The sequence below is a fragment of the Jatropha curcas genome, chromosome 6 (assembly GCF_041381405.1).
Source record: "Jatropha curcas cultivar XTBG-Jc1 chromosome 6, XTBG_Jcur_1.0, whole genome shotgun sequence".
NCBI classification, from domain to species: domain Eukaryota; kingdom Viridiplantae; phylum Streptophyta; class Magnoliopsida; order Malpighiales; family Euphorbiaceae; genus Jatropha; species Jatropha curcas.
This window is the reverse complement of record NC_143156.1, coordinates 9,748,995-9,768,052: the sequence shown is the minus strand read 5'-3', so window position 1 is coordinate 9,768,052 and position 19,058 is coordinate 9,748,995. Positions and strand designations below refer to the sequence as shown.

At 37.1% G+C, this 19,058-nt stretch overlaps 1 protein-coding gene across 1 annotated transcript; it reads right to left on the bottom strand.

The window, feature by feature from the left end:
- Positions 1–2,944: 2,944 nt before the first annotated feature.
- Positions 2,945–18,064, bottom strand: LOC105629872 (Leucine-rich repeat (LRR) family protein). Its single transcript, XM_012211516.4, has 9 exons — positions 17,919–18,064; positions 16,766–17,303; positions 16,120–16,583; positions 15,880–16,015; positions 15,299–15,370; positions 15,154–15,222; positions 14,883–14,954; positions 14,717–14,788; positions 2,945–3,320 (listed from the first exon to the last, which is right to left on the bottom strand). The coding sequence occupies exons 1-9, from the start codon at positions 17,989–17,991 to the stop codon at positions 3,314–3,316; spliced, it is 1,503 nt and encodes a 500-aa protein (XP_012066906.2). The 5' UTR covers positions 17,992–18,064; the 3' UTR covers positions 2,945–3,313.
- Between the last annotated feature and the right edge of the window lie 994 nt (positions 18,065–19,058).

Genomic DNA, 19,058 nt, shown 5'->3' with positions numbered 1-19,058 from the left:
TGGCGGCACGAGCATATCTCGTGCTTCCAGAGACTGGCACGGGGCGTGCTGGAAGTGACACGGGCGTGTCTATGTGCGAATTGTAGCTGAGCCAGTTGGCACGAGCATGATGTACATGGAACGGGAGTGCTCTGGACTCCCAGAAGCTAGCACGAGCGGTTTGGAAAGTGACACAAGCGTGTTTGTGCTTCTTAAGCTTGGGCGTATCTCGCGTCCTGGACTTCTAGAGGCTGGCACGGGAGTGCTGGATATGGCACGGCCGTGCCCTTTCTTCTTGGGTTTGCAGCGATCCAAATCTTCTATATATTGAAGTGCAAGTTGCTCCGCATCAATAACCTATCTTTGATCCATGAAAGGCATTCTCGAATGAATAGGCTTACATATTTTGTCTACCAAACATTATATGCAAGTCTTCTAGATCAAAATTGTTGTCTGTTATTATTATTATTTTTCCTATAGTGAATGTCCATCATCGTCATCTAACTTTAAATGTGCTATTGCTTAGTTGGCAAAAAAAAAAAAAAAAAGGATAAAAAAAATTGTCATATGTATACATATTTAATTTTTTGGGGCATGCAAATGACAAAATTTTCCTTGTAACTTTAATGGTCAAATTCACAAATGTTTATTTATTTAATTACTTCACCTCATATATTTGTTTTAGGATTGATTTATTTGAATTCTGTGTATGGATACACACATAGACCAAGCTAATGAATAATAATATTTTATAGAAATGATATTATTTTTTACTATTTATCGGAAAAAAATAAAATAGGAATAATTTTTAAATATGTTTATTTTGATTGGTTTGATGTATATGTAGAGTCTATAAATAGATGTTGAAAAAAAAATTAAAATTCTAATTAAAAAGTCTCTCTTTTATCCGTAATCCTTCAAAAAGAGTAATGAAATAACTCTTCAACTGCAATTATAATAAATAAATTAATAAAACAACTAAAAGAATTTATATAGTAAAATTAATAAATTTAAAAATATTATTACCTAAACACTCCAAATCAATAAATTTATTATAGTAATTAAAAATTAAATTACATTTTAAATTTATTTAATATTAATAAAAATAAAAATTTTGATATATGGATCTTAATATAAGATCACAAATACGATAAATATATGTATATATGTGTTAACTAATATGTGGTTAAAAAAAATATCATTACTATTTTCGCTTGATTGTTCGTGAAATTGATATTTAAATTTAATACCAAAATTGAATTTTTAATTTTAAAATATAAAAAAATCAAAAAGTTTGCCATAATCAAAATAATATATGAAAATTAGGCTAAAGTTATTTTGTACTACTACGCTACCTAGGATTTATGCTTTGGTTGGCTTCTTAAAGCCCTAGCAATTAGCAAAACGTTCTTTTTTTCGAATTGAATATGCAGCTCTCAACTTCCATGGCGGGTTCATTTCCCAAATTAGTCTTTCATCTTCATTCAAAACTCATCACTAGTAAAGGCAGCTCCACTGCAATTCTTAACTTCGGACCTAAATTTTTCTCTACTTCAATTGCCTACGCCGACACAGCTAGCGACTATGAAACTGACCCACAACTACGACCCCAATTAATTGCTGATGTCTTGTACAGCCTTAAAAAACCTCATCAAGGTCTCTCTTTATTTCGCCAATTGAAAGTCTCGGGCTTTGAACATGATGTCTCTACGTATGCAGCTATTATTACAATCCTTTGCCATGCGGGTCTTCAAGAGAGACTCGATTCAGTTTTGTTCGATCTTATTTTGTACAATTCTGTTGAAGCTTCACTCTTGCTTGATAAACTTGGCGATAGTGTTGTTGATGATGCTGAGCAACCCTCTTTGCTTTTTGAAGTGTATGATGCCTTAGTTAAGTTGTACGCTAGAGCTGGACTGATTGACGAGGCTACTCATGCATTATTTCAAATGGGTAGGCGAGGATTCTTGCCTCGAGTATGTACCTGTAATTTTCTTTTCGATAAAGTGATTAAGAATAAGAAATTGGATAAGGCAGTTGCCACCTTTGAAAATTTGAAGAAGTTGGGTTTGAGTTGTAATGATGATAAATATACTATTGTAATGGGTGCCCTTTGTAAAAAGGTAGTTTGAGGGAGGCTATCAATATATTGATGGACATGGTGGTGAGCGCTGGTGTCACTCCCAATGCTTTAGCTTATACGGTTGTTATGAAAGGACTTTGTATGCATGGAAATTCATAACAGGGATATTAGATGCTTAAAGGATGTAAAGCAGATAACATCCCAATAGATGCAAGTGCTTATGGTGTTGCAAGTCGTGGGTTTTGCAATGAGATGAAATTGGACGAAGCTGAAAGTGTCTTGCTTGAAATGGAAAAAGAAGGTGTGGTTCCTGATATGCATTGCTACAATGAACTGATTCATGGGTTTTGCAAAGGTCGGAATTGGCAAAAAGCATATCATGTCCTCAATGACATGATATTAAAGAATATCAAAATAGACTGTGTGGTTGTTGGATCAATTCTTCACTGCATGTGTGAAATGGGCATGTCATAACACAGAAAGAGAATTTGAAATGGTTGAAAGACCTTGGTAGAGGGTCACTAGGGAAAATTATTATAGAGAAGTGGGGCATAAACGAGTCAAGCCAAGTTCGAACCTGTCAGACTCAAAGCTTGGCCGATAGAATTTAGCTCGGTTTGAAATTCGAAGAGTCTAAAAATTTTGGGCTCGAGCTCGACTTGAAGCTCAAAATAAAAAGTTTAAAATAAATATTATAGATATACATAAATAAAAGCTCAACGAGTTTTAGAACTGAAAATCATTAAGCTCGAGCTCGATTGGAGCCGAACTTTTTCGAAAATTTTTCAAGCTGACTCAGCTCATTTACACCCCTATAGAGATGCATCATTTCATAATTAGATTGGAGAAAGCTTGGACTCCCATATAACAATGGCAGAAAAAATTGGAAGCTCCACTAGAGCAGAAAACTCCAAATAAGCTTGTAATTGTTTACATAGCATCGTCTTATATGTATATACAAATAACATATTGTACACCAAAGCATTATACAAAACATTAGTGTTGTACACAGCAAATTCACAAAAAATGCAATTACTGCATGATTAAAATTATACTTGATGAAATATCTACACCTTTTCCTTCCGTCTACTGATTAATTTGATCCACATAATTGAGAACATGAATGGTATGTTTAAAGGCCTAATGGTTGCCAATTACGTCCTAGTTAAGTGTCTTTTGAAGGAAAAATTGTTACTGCTCTGTGCTTCACTTGGATTTTGCCTACTCAAGAAGATAGATGATTACCAGGAGTCACACCCTATAACCATAACACAACAATTAATAATATAGATTAACGTAGACTTAAGTCATTAGAAACTATATGTTTTTATCGTAAAAATACTTGCCTAGGCTCTGTCTGTAGGTGCATCTATAGACCAAACAATTAATTTATTTATTTATGTATATAAACGAGAGTATTTCTGACTATTCACTGGAAAAAAATGGTAAATGTGAACAATTTTTACGAATATCTATTACAATTAGTTTGATCCAGAGGTGGAGCTTTAGATTGGTCTAAATAAGTTTTTATCCTTTCACGATCCCGAAAGGATTTATCCCAAAATAATCCCTGAGATTTGCCTTAATACACTTGGATCCTTATTGTTCCAAAATTAACAATTTTTGTCTTTAAGATTATTATTATTTTTTTTTGAAAGTAAATAAGATCATATATTTATAATAAATCATGAGAAATAAGATCTGCAATACATTGGAGAGTCGAGTCCCATAGACGGAAACAAGGATGTAAACATGCCATACGAGCAAGAGCATGTACAAGCTTGTTACCTTGCCTCCTAACCCAAACCAATTCACTAGATGGTATTTGAGAAAGCAGTTGTTTAATCTCTTCTAGCACTGGTGCCCAATCGGAAAAAGAATCAAAACTAGTAGTTACAGCTTGAAACAGTCGTTGGCAATCTGTTTCCACTAAAACCCTACCAATAGATCTCGTGAGCAACCAAGATAAAACCTCCCTAAGGCCGATGGCCTTTGCGATGTGAGGTTTTAGCACCCCCGCAAAATGACCCGTGCAAGCTACCAAGAACTGTCCAGCTTCATTTCGGACAAGGCCAGCATACGATGAACGACCCTCAGTCATATGGACAGCTGCATCAACGTTACACTTTACAACCCCAGTCGGAGGAGGAGCCCATGTCGGAACTGAAGCCGACGATACAGAGGAATTGCTTCGATCAATCTGTGCATTCTTCCATTCTCTAAGAAAGCTGGTAGCTGCCATAACAATGTTGTAAGGAGCAATATTAGTTTGTTGCCAAACCCGCCGGTTTCTGTCAAACTAGATAAAGTAGCACAATACACCGAATAACAAGCAGTGATCATCATTACGCCGATCAATAAACCCCAATAGAGTATCACTGAAACTAGTGGCTGATCCATCCAACGGAATCCCTATTAATGTCCAACAAAGTCGAGCTTGCTCACACAGGAATAACATGTGCATTGTTGTCTCTATTTTGCCGCAAAAAGGGCAATGGTCATCCTCTGTAATTCGCTTGCCAAATAGTATAGATTTCGTTGGTAGAATATTACGACACACTCGCCACAGCCAGTGCTTAACCTTCGGTGGGGAATCTAATTGCCATAATTTAGTCCAAATTGGCAAAGTTGCAGTTGCTTCAGGTTCCACGAAATTTGGCAGGACAAGTTTGTAGCCTGATTTAACAAGATATTCCCCTGAAGTAGAGAAGTTCCATATTAGTGTATCTACCTGGGTAGCCCGAGAAAACGGGATGGATAGAACCTGTGACACCTCCTTTGGAAGGAACAGTCCGGCAATTAAATCCACATTCCAACCATTAAACATCCTTAGATTTCCAACTGACGTGTTCTCAGAACCAGGGACAACAGGGCTACGTGGGTAGAAATCATTATCATTTGGTAACCACGGGTCATTCCAAATGTTAACACTTGAACCGTTGCCAATTCTCCATCTATACCCTCTTTTGAGAAGTGACTTAGCCGAGACCATGCTCCTCCATATAAGGCTGGGATTATGCCCTAGGAGTGCATCCAAAACATTCCCCCCCGGAAAATATTTTGCTCTGAGAACGGAACATAGAAGAGTATTCGGCTCGGTGACAAGTCGCCAAATCTGTTTACCAACTAGGGCAATGTTAAAGGAGTAGAGATGTCGGAAGCCAAGGCCGCCCATAGTCTTTCCCACACACATTCGGTCCCAACAGAGCCAATGAATACCTTTGCCGCTCGGACCCTGTGTACCCCACCAAAAAGAATTCATAATTCTTTGCAGTTCGTCACAGAAGGAAGTAGGGAGAAGGAAAGTACTCATGCAGTAGGATGGAATCGCCTGAGCTACAGTTTTAATCATTACTTCCTTTCCCGCCTTAGAAAGGAGTCTATGGCTCCATCGAGAAATGGTCTTTCTCAATCTATCTTGAAGAAAGGAGAAGATCGCCTTCTTGTTTCGTCCAACTAGGGAAGGAAGTCCTAGGTATCTGCCATGGTTTAAGGGTTGAGAGACTTGCAAAATATTGATAATCTGCTCTTTAACCGAGACTTCCACATTAGAGCTGAAAAAAATCCCCGATTTTTGCAAACTCACACCCTGTCCTGATGCTGCTTCGTACTGTTTTAAGATATGTGCAACCGCTGTAGCTTCTTCTGCTTTAGCTTTAAAGAAAAACAGACTGTCGTCAGCAAATAAAAGATGAGACAACCTCGGAGTAGCTCGACAAATACAACCCCCATGGATTGACCCTACTGCCTCTGCATGCATAAATAAAGTCGAAAGCCCCTCAGAACATAGTAGAAACAAGTATGGAGATAGAGGGCACCCTTGTCTCAACCCACGAGATGGAGTAATAGGACCAACCCTTTCACCATTAACAAGTACATGATACCTGACCGATGTAACACACATCATAATCAACTGAATGAATTCGGAACAGAACCCAAGTCTTGTCATTATAGCTTCTAAATAGGACCAGTCAACTCGATCATATGCCTTACTAATATCAATCTTCAGAGCCGTTGTTTGTTCTTGACTCCTCCCACGGTTTTCATAGAATGTATTGTTTCAAAGGCAAGAATTACATTGTCCGTAATTAGCCTCCCAGGTACAAAAGCAGACATAGATGGGGAGACAATTTTCCTCAGGACATGCTTCATCCTATTAGCTAAGACCTTTGCCACAATCTTATATAAGACATTACATAGGGAAATTGGCCGCAGATCTTTCACAAATTCAGGTTTATCAATTTTTGGAATTAGCACAATGTTGGTCTCATTCACCAGATTAGGAAAAGAGCCGTGTGTAATCCACCGTTTACAGCTAGTAGTAACATCTGAACCCACAACTGACCAAAATTTCTGAAAGAAACATGGGTTGAACCCATCAGGGCCAGGACTCTTGTCCGGGTGCATTTGAAATATCGCCGATCGAAACTCCTCATCAAGAAAAGGGGCCATAAGATTGTCATTATCAGATTCAGTGACCCAAGAATCAACATGCTCAAGAACAGGACTAGACTGGACAGGTGTGGCCGTAAATAGTGTAGTGAAGTATTCTAGAAACACATTACGCATATCCCTCGGTTCTTCCTTCCAGTCACCTCTTGAGTCCCGGATACCTGGAAGATAGTTTAATTTTTTACGTGAGGAAGCTGAGGAGTGAAAGTACCTGGTATTTTTGTCCCCATGAGCAAGCCATAATATTTTTTATCGCTGTTTCCAATGCTGCTCTTCTTTAAGAAGCAAATCACCAAGCTGCTTTTGTATTAGGAAGTACTCCTCTGAACTGTCACTGCGCTGGTGGACTCGAAAGCCATTAAGTCGGGTTTTAAGCAATTTAATTTCTTTAAGGAACTTGCTACGTAAGTCACGTCCCCAAATTCGCAACCCAGCTCTGCATGCTTGTAGTTTACCCATCACATCACCGTGGGCTCCTCGGGCCCAATTATGAGTAACAGTCTCATCAAGGTTAGGCTCCCCAATCCATGCATTTTCAAACCTGAAGCTAACTTTTCTTTTAGTCCTTAGGTCAGTGCCCAATAAAAGCAATATTGGAGAATGGTCCGATGTGCCACTAATTAAGTTGTGAACCGAAGCATTTGGGAAAAAGCTAGACCATGTATCTGAAGCCACCATTCGGTCCAATCTTTCCTCAATTTTGTTACGCCCCCTACCAGAATGCCATGTGAACGGATACCCTACCATAACAAGATCGGAGACCCGACACACCTCCAACGCTTCTCGAAATCCCTCAAGATTATGTAGCTCATAAGGATGGCCCCCTATCTTCTCATCATCTGCAAGTAGATTATTAAAGTCGCCCATTAGAAGCCAAGGAAGGTTGTGCTGACTAGCTAGAGTTTTAAGGAGAGTCCAAGTGTCTGGCTTCCTATGATGTTCAGGGAACCCATATACACACATCATTCGCCAAGTATGCAGTCCATAAGTTATTTGCATATCAATGTGATTTGGGGAGTAGGAATAAAAATCAACATTCAAATTATTATTCCAGAAAACAGCTAAACCACCACTTCGACCAAGACAATCAACTGAAAAAGAAGAGGAGAAACCACACTGCAGACTTAAGTTTTTAACATAAGAGGAAGCTACGTTTGTCTCCATAAGAAAGCAGAACATGAGCTTATTGGCACGAACAAGATCCTTTAGAGCACTCACTGCTCGAGGGTTGCCCATCCCTCAACATAGGAATGTCATGGCTCTTTGCGGCCTTGAATACTAGGGCTCGCCACTTTAACTGAGGTGCTAAGTAAAAATGCTCCATCACTACTGCATACGTTTGTATTAATTTGCATGGCTGAAGCAGAAGGTGGCAAGGAATCAATACCATTTTGGGTTTGAGTTGTTGGTCGAAGAGAAAGTGCTGAGTGACATAATTGCGGTCATGCAATTGCAAGAAGTTCAACATGCATAGCGCAAGAGTATTTTAGAGGGGTATATTTATTTGAATTGAGTCTAAGGACAAGTACAGTGTTTGAGACAGTTGGGCTAGACATAGGGACGAGGTCACGCTTTTATGCTCTCCATCATTCAGTATTTCTTTGTGATTTTAATTGACCGACACAAAAGAAGAAAGGATTCTCAAAAATGGGCCCGCAAGGAAGGCTAGTCATTGCAATTGTGTAATCGAGACAGCAGGACACAGTGTCGGGGTCAGGAGTTGATGCTCTCCATCATTCCTTCTTTCATCTTTTTTTTTTTTTTTTTTAAATTGACCGACACAAAAAAGAAAGGAAAGTCTCAATATGGGCCCACCATGAAGACAAGTCGTTGCAGTGGAGCTCTATCCGGCGTTAGCTGGATCTGCCGGAAGACGGCGTGGTCTTGCTTGAATGTGAACTGCCAACAGGGAGCTTGGAGCATAACAAGAGATAGGCTGCAATATCAAGATGCAGGTTATTGTTTTGTATCACTTCGAACCCTCTTAAGGAAAGGTTCCCTTTTGCACTTCTCTAAAACTGTGAACAGAAATGCAGAAAGAAATGAAGAATTTGTATCTTTCTTCAAAATTGAAATTGAAAGCTGTACACTATGTTCTATTTATATTTACAAGTGTATTGTATAGTCTAATCCTAGGGACTACTGTATAGTACAATTCCTCATGTAACTGAATTACAGCTGTAAAATGGGTTTATTGTATGGGTTAATGGGTTTTGGGTTAGTTGGGCTTATTGGGTGGATTCGGGTTAAGTGAAAAATGGGTATGGTATATGGGTTTGATATAAATAGGAAATGTTGTTTTTGAGTTTTAGGGTTTTCTTTGATTTAGAACGGCAGCTTCTTTGTTTTTGAGTTTTAGGGTTTTCTTTGTGTTTGGCTCATGTTCGTTCACGCCCCCCTCAAGTTGGAGCTGGGGCAAGGAAACCAAGCCCAACTTGACAGTCATGTGACGAAAATGAGAAATGGGTAACAATTTGGTGAAAATATCAGCAAGCTGAGACGTGGAAGGTAGATGTTTTGTTGCAATGAGACCAGATTGAATGTGATGGCGGATGAGATGGCAGTTGATATCGATGTGCTTGGTGCGCTCGTGATAAACTGGGTTGGCAGCGATATGTAGCGCAGCTTGGTTGTCACAGAATAAAGGTATGGGCTTTTGTACTTTGACTTGTAGATCTGTGAGGATTTTGTCAATCCAAATAATTTCACACACTGTGTTAGCCATAGATCTGTATTCTGCTTCGGCGGAGGAACGACTAACAACATTTTGTTTTTTTGTTTTCCATGAGATGAGCGAGGTACCCAGAAAAACACAGTAACCAGTAAGGGACCGGCGAGTCTTAATGCAAGCCCCCCAATCAGCGTCATAGTACGCTTGGAGATCAAGCACCGAAGAGGTAGGAAAAAATAACTTTAAATCTGTGGTAGAGGCCAAGTAGCGTAGAACATGAGAGGCGGCGACCATGTGACCCTAACAGGGATGTTGCATGTGCTGAGATAATTGTTGAACTGAGTAAGTAATGTCAGGTCGGGTAAAACTCAGGTAAAGTAATCTCCCCACTAGTCTACGATAGCTGTCTGGTTCTGTGAGTAATGGTCCCATGTTTGCATGAATCTTTTGACCTTGTATTAATGGTGTGGAAGCATGTTTGGCGTGCTGCATGTTTGAATCTAACAACATATCTTGAATGAATTTCCTTTGTGATAAATATATGCCATCACTGGACCAAAGAATGTCAATACCCAAGAAAAATCTTGCATGGCCGAGGTCTTTGATAGTAAATTTAGAATGAAGAAATTCTTTGATATTGCATATGAGTTGAATGTCAGGTCCAGCAACTAAAATATCATCCACGTAGACAATAAGGGCTAGAAATTCTTTACCCTCGCCTTTGGTAAATAGACAGTGATCATTCATTGATTGTTGAAAACCATACTGTAGTAAAGTAGTAGTCAATTCCTGGTTCCACATTCTGCCAGCTTGTTTTAGACCGTAGAGGGATTTAGTCAGTTTGCATACTTGGCCTTTAGAAGCCTTAAAATAGCCAGCTGGGGGTTGCATGTAGATGTCTTCATCAAGAAAACCATGTAGGTAGGCATTGTTAATATCAAGTTGGTGAAGATTCCATTGGTATTTAGCAACTAGGGCAAATAAAATTCTCACAGTCACCATTTTAGCAACAGGAGAAAAACTGTCATTGTAGTCAATGCCTAGTTTTTGATTGAACCCCTTAGCAACTAGGCGAGCTTTGTATCTGTCTACAGTCCCATCCTGTTTATATTTGACCCGATAGACCCATTTGCATCCAATGGCCCGTTTCCCTCTAGGCAACTCAGTTAAAATCCATGTACCATTGTCTTCCAAGGCCTGCAGTTCATTTTGCATTGCTTGCACCCAATTTTCATTAGAAATAGCATGATGATATGACATTGGCTCATGAATTTTGTTGACATTAGATACAAATGATACATATGCATGTGAATAGGGTGAATTGAGTGGAAAAGGTTTGGGACTGGAATTTGCACAATTTGTGACATAATCTATCATCCATGCAGGTGGTCTGGAATTTCTTATACTTCTTCTAAGTGATGTAACTGGTTGGTCTATGTGTAATGTTTGATTATTGTCTGTTTGGGTGATTGGTTGGTTGTCTAGGTCATTTGTAGGTGCAGTCTGTTGGTCAATTTGGTCTTGGTTAGGCACGTTTGTAGGTGGGATTGGATGGGTAGGGATTAGTGAATCAGTGTCTTCTAAACATGTTGGAATGTTGAATGTACAAGATTCAAGAGGGGTGTTGTGATGGAAGGGGTAAACTGTTTCCTTAAATATAACATCCCTTGAGTAAAAAATTTGCTTAGTGTGCATATCATAAATCTTGTAACCCTTTTGTTGAGCCCCATAACCCAGTAACACACATGATTTAGCTCTAGGATCAAACTTGTCTTTGTGTGGTTTAGTATTGGTTGCAAAACACAGACAGCCTATAACTTTCAAGTGTGTCAGGTCTGGTTTTGTTTGGTGTAGTTTTTCAAAAGGGCTTAACCAGTCTAAGAGTGCAGAAGGCACTCTATTGGTCAGGTAAACTGCAGATAGGAGAACTTCAGACCAAAAAAGTTTAGGAAATTTAGCCTGAAAAAGTAGAGCTCTCCCAATATTCAAAATTTCTTTGTGTTTTCTCTCCACTCTCCCATTTTGCTGTGGGGAATAAGGGCACGATAGTTGATGTGTAATTCCTTTAGAAAGAAATAATGTCTTCACTACATTATTCACAAATTCAGTGCCATTTTCAGTCCTTATTGTCTTGATTTTGGTATGAAATTGGGTGTCTATTAGGTTGGTAAAGTGGTCAAGGATTGAGTGGACTTGTTGTTTGTTTGGTAGCATGTAGGCCCATGTGTATCTGCTATAATCATCCACAATAGTGAGCATATATCTGGCACCAGTTAAAGAAGTAATTGGATAAGGTCCCCATAGGTCAATATGTACTAAATCAAATATGCCTTTAACATTATTACAACTTGGATAAAATGGTAGTCTTTGTTGTTTTGCAAAAGGGCAAACATTACAAGTAAGAGTACCACTGCTTGTATTAAAATTCATTATATGATTTTGTCTAGCCATTGAGATATGACCCAATCTAAGATGCCATAATAGTCTCAAATGATCATCATGTGTAGTACAAGTAAGTAGAGCTTCAGTACTACTAACAGGCACAAAACACTTCTTATCAAGAAAATACAAGCCTCCACTTAACTTGCCAATAGCTACTACTTCATCAGTCTGCAAATCCTGTAATAAACAGTGGTCAGGTAGGGTTTTTACTGATATTGCATTGTCTTTTGCAAGGGCTGATGCAGATAATAAATTGCATTTGAATGTTGGTATATATAACACATCCTTTAACACCAATCTGTCATGTATTTTGATCTTGCCAATATGTGTTATAGTTCTGGTGGAGTTATCAGGTAAGGTTACTGTTCTAGGTTTGGGTAATTTGGTTAATGTATGAAATAGATGATGCATGTATGTCATATGATCAGTTGCACCAGTGTCAACAATCCATGGAACTAATTCACATTTATCATGCACATTGTAATGAAAAAGAGAAACAATACCTGCAAAACTGACTGCATTGGCTATAGGTGTGTCTCCTGCCTTATCATCATACTGCATTTTATCTTTGAATGCACGCTGGATCTCCATTCTCACCATTCTGGACACATCATTTTCATTGCTTCCTGAGTTAGCATTCAGCTGTGCATCACTTGCTTGGCCATAATGTGCTTGAATTTTCTTCTTCTTTTTGAGTTCAGTAAACCAATCTGGATAACCAGTTAGTTTAAAACAAGTTTCTCTGGTGTGACCAGTCCCTTTGCAGTGATCACAATGCTTCTCAATCTTAGATCTGAAATTGTGACTTGTATTTTTGTTGTTGTAATTTGATTTTTGCACATACATTGCACTGCTATTCTCGCTTGAATCATAGATCACAGTATTTACCTCCCTCTGTTTTTCAACACTCAGCACCATTGAATAAGCTTTACTCATACTTGGAAATGGATCCATAAGAAGGATTTGATTCTTAACATTGTCATATGTATCATTTAATCCTAAGAGGAATTGCATGAGTTTTTCTTCTCCATCTAGATCTGAAACTGCTCTCATAACACCACAGGTACATCCTTCTACAATTCCACAGATGCACTTGGGAATGGGCCTTAAACAAGCCAATTCATCCCAGAATTTTTTAAGTTTTGTGTAGTAATTAGCTACTGTTTGGTTACCTTGTACAGTTACTGAAATATCTTTTTTTATTTGGTAAATCATAGGTCCATTGGATTCACCATACCTAGTGGACAGTTCATTCCAGAGATCTTTGGAAGTTTGATAATACAGAAATGCTTCAACCAAATCTTTTGAAATAGAGTTTAGGATCCAGGATGTTACCAAATTGTCGATTCTCTGCCATCTCTTTCTCAATGGAGATCCAGCTACAGGTTCTTGTTCTTCACCAGTGACAAATTCATACTTGTCTCTGGCCTTCAAAGCTATGGTCATAGATCTACTCCATGATAAGAAATTCCGGCCATTCAAGGAGATATTTATGAGGTTTGAAGTTGAATTTTCAGATGCAGAAACTTTATAAGTTTCTGATTCAACATTTGTGTTTTCATTGTTTTGATTAGTATTGTCTGTCATTGATTTCAGGAGAAAAGCTTGAATGAAGCTTTAGTATTTCAGATACCAGATCAGGCTCTGATACCATGAACAGAAATGCAGAAAGAAATGAAGAATTTGTATCTTTCTTCAAAATTGAAATTGAAAGCTGTACACTATGTTTTATTTATATTTACAAGTGTATTGTATAGTCTAATCCTAGGGACTACTGTATAGTACAATTCCTCATGTAACTGAATTACAGCTGTAAAATGGGTTTATTGTATGGGTTAATGGGTTTTGGGTTAGTTGGGCTTATTGGGTGGATTCGGGTTAAGTGAAAAATGGGTATGGTATATGGGTTTGATATAAATAGGAAATGTTGTTTTTGAGTTTTAGGGTTTTCTTTGATTTAGAACGGCAGCTTCTTTGTTTTTGAGTTTTAGGGTTTTCTTTGTGTTTGGCTTTATGTTTGGCTCATGTTCGTTCAAACTGCCTCTCACTTTCAGAGGCTACTACAAGCAGGTTTTTAAGCAGGTTGAGCCACAGTTGTAAAGCAACCAAAGCGAAGCTGACATATCACTTGCCGACCCATCATCTGTTTCATATCGGATCTCTTTTGTCTCTATCGTTAAAATCTTTCCCCACTCTAAAGTACAGCTCTGATATAGCAGCAATGGCTAAATTGTTTCAAGAATGCAGATGGAGGAGCTGGCTACTGGTACTGCGGTTGAAGAGCAGGACTGCTGCGGAGGCGACGGCCACGCACGGAGCGACCGGGATTTTCTAGATTCAGTTTGGCTTCTTGAAAATTTGAATAGCAAACAAATTTGCTAATTAAAGCAAACTTATTGATGAAATTTGTATTTTATATTGTTTTAGTCTGATGAGGATGTAACTGTATTGGCACAGGCATAGATATCAAGAAACTGAAGCTAAAATCTCTAAGAAAGCACATTGGCCTAGTTCAACAAGAGCCAGCTCTTTTTGCAACATCAATCTATGAAAACATCTTATATGGGAAAGAAGGAGCCTTTGAAGCAGAAGTGATTGAAGCTGCCAAACTTGCAAATGCTCATAGTTTCATTAGTTCTCTTCCAGAGGGTTACTCAACGAAAGTCGGTGAGCGAGGGGTGCAACTATCTGGAGGGCAGAAGCAAAGAGTGGCTATTGCTAGAGCAGTTCTAAAGAACCTAGAAATATTACTATTAGATGAAGCAACTAGTGCTTTAGATGTGGAGTCGGAGCGAGTTGTGCAGCAAGCTTTAGATCGATTGTCTTTAAGATTATTGATGACTCGATACTCCAATCCTTTATTAACTTCGTTGACTTTTGAAATTTGATTGCACTTTAGTTCTTAAAGTTTTAAAATTATTTTCACTTTAGTCCCTAAATTATCAAATTTTTATTTTTGGTGACATGGGTCGAAAGCATATGAAGGCAAACCTCAAAGCATGTTTCTGTAATTAACCCTATTCAGAAAATTAACAACAATAGTTGAAATCTTTGGTATAAAGAACAATTAATCGGGAAAAGTATATTACTGAATATTTATGCCGTCATCGTTCTCCAGTGATGGTGGGATTCTGCCACTTAGATTGTTATTTTGAAGAAATCTGTCAACCAAAAGTAAAAACATAATTAATTAGTTGATAATTAATTAACTTTATTGAAAGTATTGTCACATTTTGCATTCAAAATTAAACTTACATCTCTTGAAGCTTTTTAAGCCGACCTAAAGACTGAGGAATTGATCCTTCAAGCTGGTTGTCCTCCAAGTGCCTTAATGATATATTATAAAAAAGAAAATAAAAGATTAATGGTGTTCTTATTGCTAATTGCGATTTTGGGTCAAAATAAAGAACTTGTTTGTTGATTTAAGTGATATTAGATTAATCATAGCCCTTAGAAAGAAAATTTTAGAATTTGATTGGCAAGAATAAGATAAAAAAAAGAAAAAAAATTTTGAAAAGTGACATACAGAATTTGTAGTTCATTCAATGAGCTCATGTCTGGAATAGCACCTGAGAGTTTGTTCTCTCCTAGCAAACTGTAATAAAGTATCAGTAAATCTGAAACAATCTTTATTAATCAACTAAAATGTTAGGAAAACTGAAGGTACTTACATGTGAGTGAGTGCTGTTAAATTGGCTATGCCTGGAGCTATAGACCCAGAGATTCCCATTTTTGTAAGATTCCTGAATGACATGCAAAGCTCACTTTTGAGTCGCGCCGGAATATAATTTTTTAAATAGGAATTGAAAAATAATGGGCTCTTATACCATATTAGAAATCACATTAACAATTTTTCAAAATCTGTGTATTATAAAATGGACCGGGTGTAATTCAAACGTGGAATGACACGACCATACATGAACATCTAGAGCGTGAAGTTTGCAGGCAAACATATCTCAAAATGACCCAACATTAAAGCAGAGTAGACTCTAATACCATGTTATAAAATGGATTGGGCCTAGCTCACTTTCCAAAAACTATATCAAGAGAGGATTATTCAAATCTTATATTTTGAATAAAGACCTCAGTCCAAAACCAATGTGAGATAACACACCATCACGTGAACATCTAGAGCATGAAGTTTGCGGCACACGCCATATGTTACAGAAAGACGGGTGGATATTTTTCCAAGAGAAGGTTTTTTGATATTTGATATATGATTTTTTGGATTTAACCATTCAAATGAACTTACAAAGAGACAATTCTGGGCAGTTTATCTTTAGAACAAGAAACTCCAGTCCATGAGTTGTTATTAGGCAAGCACGGATCACCTTTCCAATCGGGAGGCGCATTGTCAAAGTTTCGAGCCAAATCCTCCATAGCCATCACTGCGATATTCATTCAAAACCAGAAACATTTTGTCAAGAGAAGACATAGAACAATGTTTATACATTAAGAAAACTGCGGTTAAGGTTAAAGAACAGTGACATACCATCTCTTGTAAGAGTCCTTTCACCAAAAGGCAAAATCTGAAAGACTTCACCAGCATTAATTATGGGTCCGACAGGAATATTCTTACCAGGAGTCAAGGTAATTTCAGTCTTCCCTGAAAGAGGCCATTCTGATGCACAAACAGTTACACCTTTCGTTGATACATTAAGATTTTCATAAAAAATCTTTCCATTCACATACACACTGAATACTCTCCAACTGAATGGACTTGGCGTCCGGTTATCTTGAAAATAGAGTGCAATGTAGTATTTTGTGCTCGGAAGTGACACTGCCGGCCACCAGAGATTGATTGTCTTTCCTCTGCTTGTTGTGATTGCAGTTGTGAATGTTTTCATTGGAGGGAAGTTCCAAAAATCTGTGCTAGTTACACTTGAGTGACTTTCTACTATTGGGTTCTGGTCCAAGAATGGTTGCCATAGCCGGTTGTATGGATCATCTGGAAAGCTAGTTTTCAAGTTTTTTGTTTTATTATTATTATTTTTATTTTACATACCCAAAATGAGAATTTGTTAGAAGCATCATCTTGTTTTTTTTTTTTTTTTCCTTCAAATTTAATTTCAGTTTATACGTATACAAAGCAGCACTAGAAGAACAAGAAAAAAGAAGGAAATGCCATGTTTACTTACCCAATGTATTCTAGATATCCAAAAGAATGTCTAGCAAGAGTAGCAAGTGCATAGTTAGAAAAATCTGTTGAATTATACATTGTGTCATCAAGATTTTCCACTTCAAGAGCTGATATAAAAGGACTACTTGTCGTTTCGTTATTTCTTGCAAGACAAACACTAAGTTCTCTGGACATAGAAAGCACAATAATTTCATAATATGTACTAAGTCCATTGGTATAATCTTCTGTTGTATTAATAGTTCCCCATTTATTTCCCTGCACAATTTGATCGAAAACCGGCGGTGTTTTCCCTCCATCAAAGCTTCCATAGTAATAAGTAGTCCTAATTAAGTATTTCCCTCCTTTGACTGTTGGAAATACGTAGCAATATTTTCGAGCTGATGCATCAGGAAAATATCGCAATGTAGATAAAAGAGGTAGTAAACCAGGTGTTTTGATGGTTGTTTTGTTTCCTACTGATATGTATCCTTCATCTGGAATGTATTTGATGTTTCCTTGAGTTATCTCACTCGATGAACCACAGCTTAAAGGAAAACCTGCATTTTAAGTTAGCCTCTTTATATGCATTTAATCTAGGAACTAAATAATTAACAGACAATTGGATCAGAGGAAGTGAATTGCATCCGGAGTGAACTTAACCTGACACCTAAAATGTCAAGGGTTTGAAACCAAGTTTCGTTTCTGTTGGACGAGGTTTACCTGAATCCCACCCTAACTAGTAACTAAATTTAGTTTGTGGTCATATTAGTAATTCAAGGGTAGAAGGTTCCATCATTGAAAAGTCCTCGAATGCTATTAATAATTCATATATATGTTTGAATCATTATTAATTTACTACAACTTAATATGAGATTAGGGATTAATGCTTCTTCCCTAACATAAAATATCCAACCCCAGCTCCTTTTTTACTTCTAAAAATTCATCCTCTTGTTTAAAGATATTCATATATCTAATCATTAGTAGTTTGTTTCATAGAAGGAAATTTCACTTTATAGTATCTAAAAATGGTGCAAAAATAAAGTTAATCTTTTGTAAAGCTTATATTATTCTTTCTTCATTCCCTTTGTACAAAGTAATTTATTCATTATCACATGAAAAGGGGAAAAGAATAGAAAAAAAAAATAGAAAACAAAAATAAGTTATAGTGTTACCTCTAGGAGCAGGAAGTGAATGGGATAAGAGAGGGATGCTAACAAGCCAGAGGAGGAAGATGGAGAGAGACATTGTGAAAGGGTGGAAAAAGGAAGAAGAAAGGAAAAAAAGTAGGATTTTTTTCTTTTTTTTTTTTTTAATTTCTGGATAGAGAGAGAGAGAGAGAGAGAGAGGGAGAAGGAAATGGAAGATGACCTAATTGAAGTTGTATTTGGGTTGACAAGTGAAGGGCTGTGCTTGAAGATAGAAATTCAAATTCAGATTCCATTCCATGGACATACTTGACCAGGTCATACCTTTCACCTACCTATTATGTGATGTTCACAAACTATTGGCTTAGAACATTAATTGCCCTTGTAAGATCATTAATTTGGTAATAATTCATATGATAAAAAGTAATTTAATTAAAAAAAAAAAGAGCATGATATAAAGCTGTTAGAGAAAAATTCTAACAACTTCACAACCTGTATAAATCCACCTCTTGTTTTTGAAACTATCCCACCTCTTGTTTGAATTGGTTAGTATTGTTTAGCCGTGAGGCAAACCCTAAAAAGGTGGTCAAATGGAAGAGAAAACTTTTAAATGACAGAATTGACCCTAAACTTTCCTCTTCAAAAGCTAACAAATATATATATATATATATATATATATATATATATATATATATGAAGAAAAAAAAAAATCCTTGTAGCATAAATTTTTAAAAAAAGAAAGAGTGCCTTAAATTTTTTTCATGAAATGGAATTTATAAGACGTAATATCAATGAAGCATTTTTCATATTGAAAAGAAAATCCAGTAATAACTCATTATTCAAATATTCAAAAAAGAAATAAAAAGCTTTAAAAAAAAAAAAAAAAAAAAAAAAAAAAAAAAAAAAAAAACAAAAAACAAAAAGCCGTTAATTCCTTCACTTGTTTCTCATAAGCATCAGCTCACAAAGGCTCCAACCTAATTGCTTCAGCAGCCAGAACTAAGTGAACTGGGCCAAGCATCGACAATCTATTCAACATGCCTTTGAGAATCACAGTTTCAGATTAATGGGTCTACTTTTGCCATTAGAGCTTCTCTTGGACTTTTTGAATTGAAAATTGCGATTTTAATTATTCTCACTTGCCGCCTGCTCGCTATTATCAATATC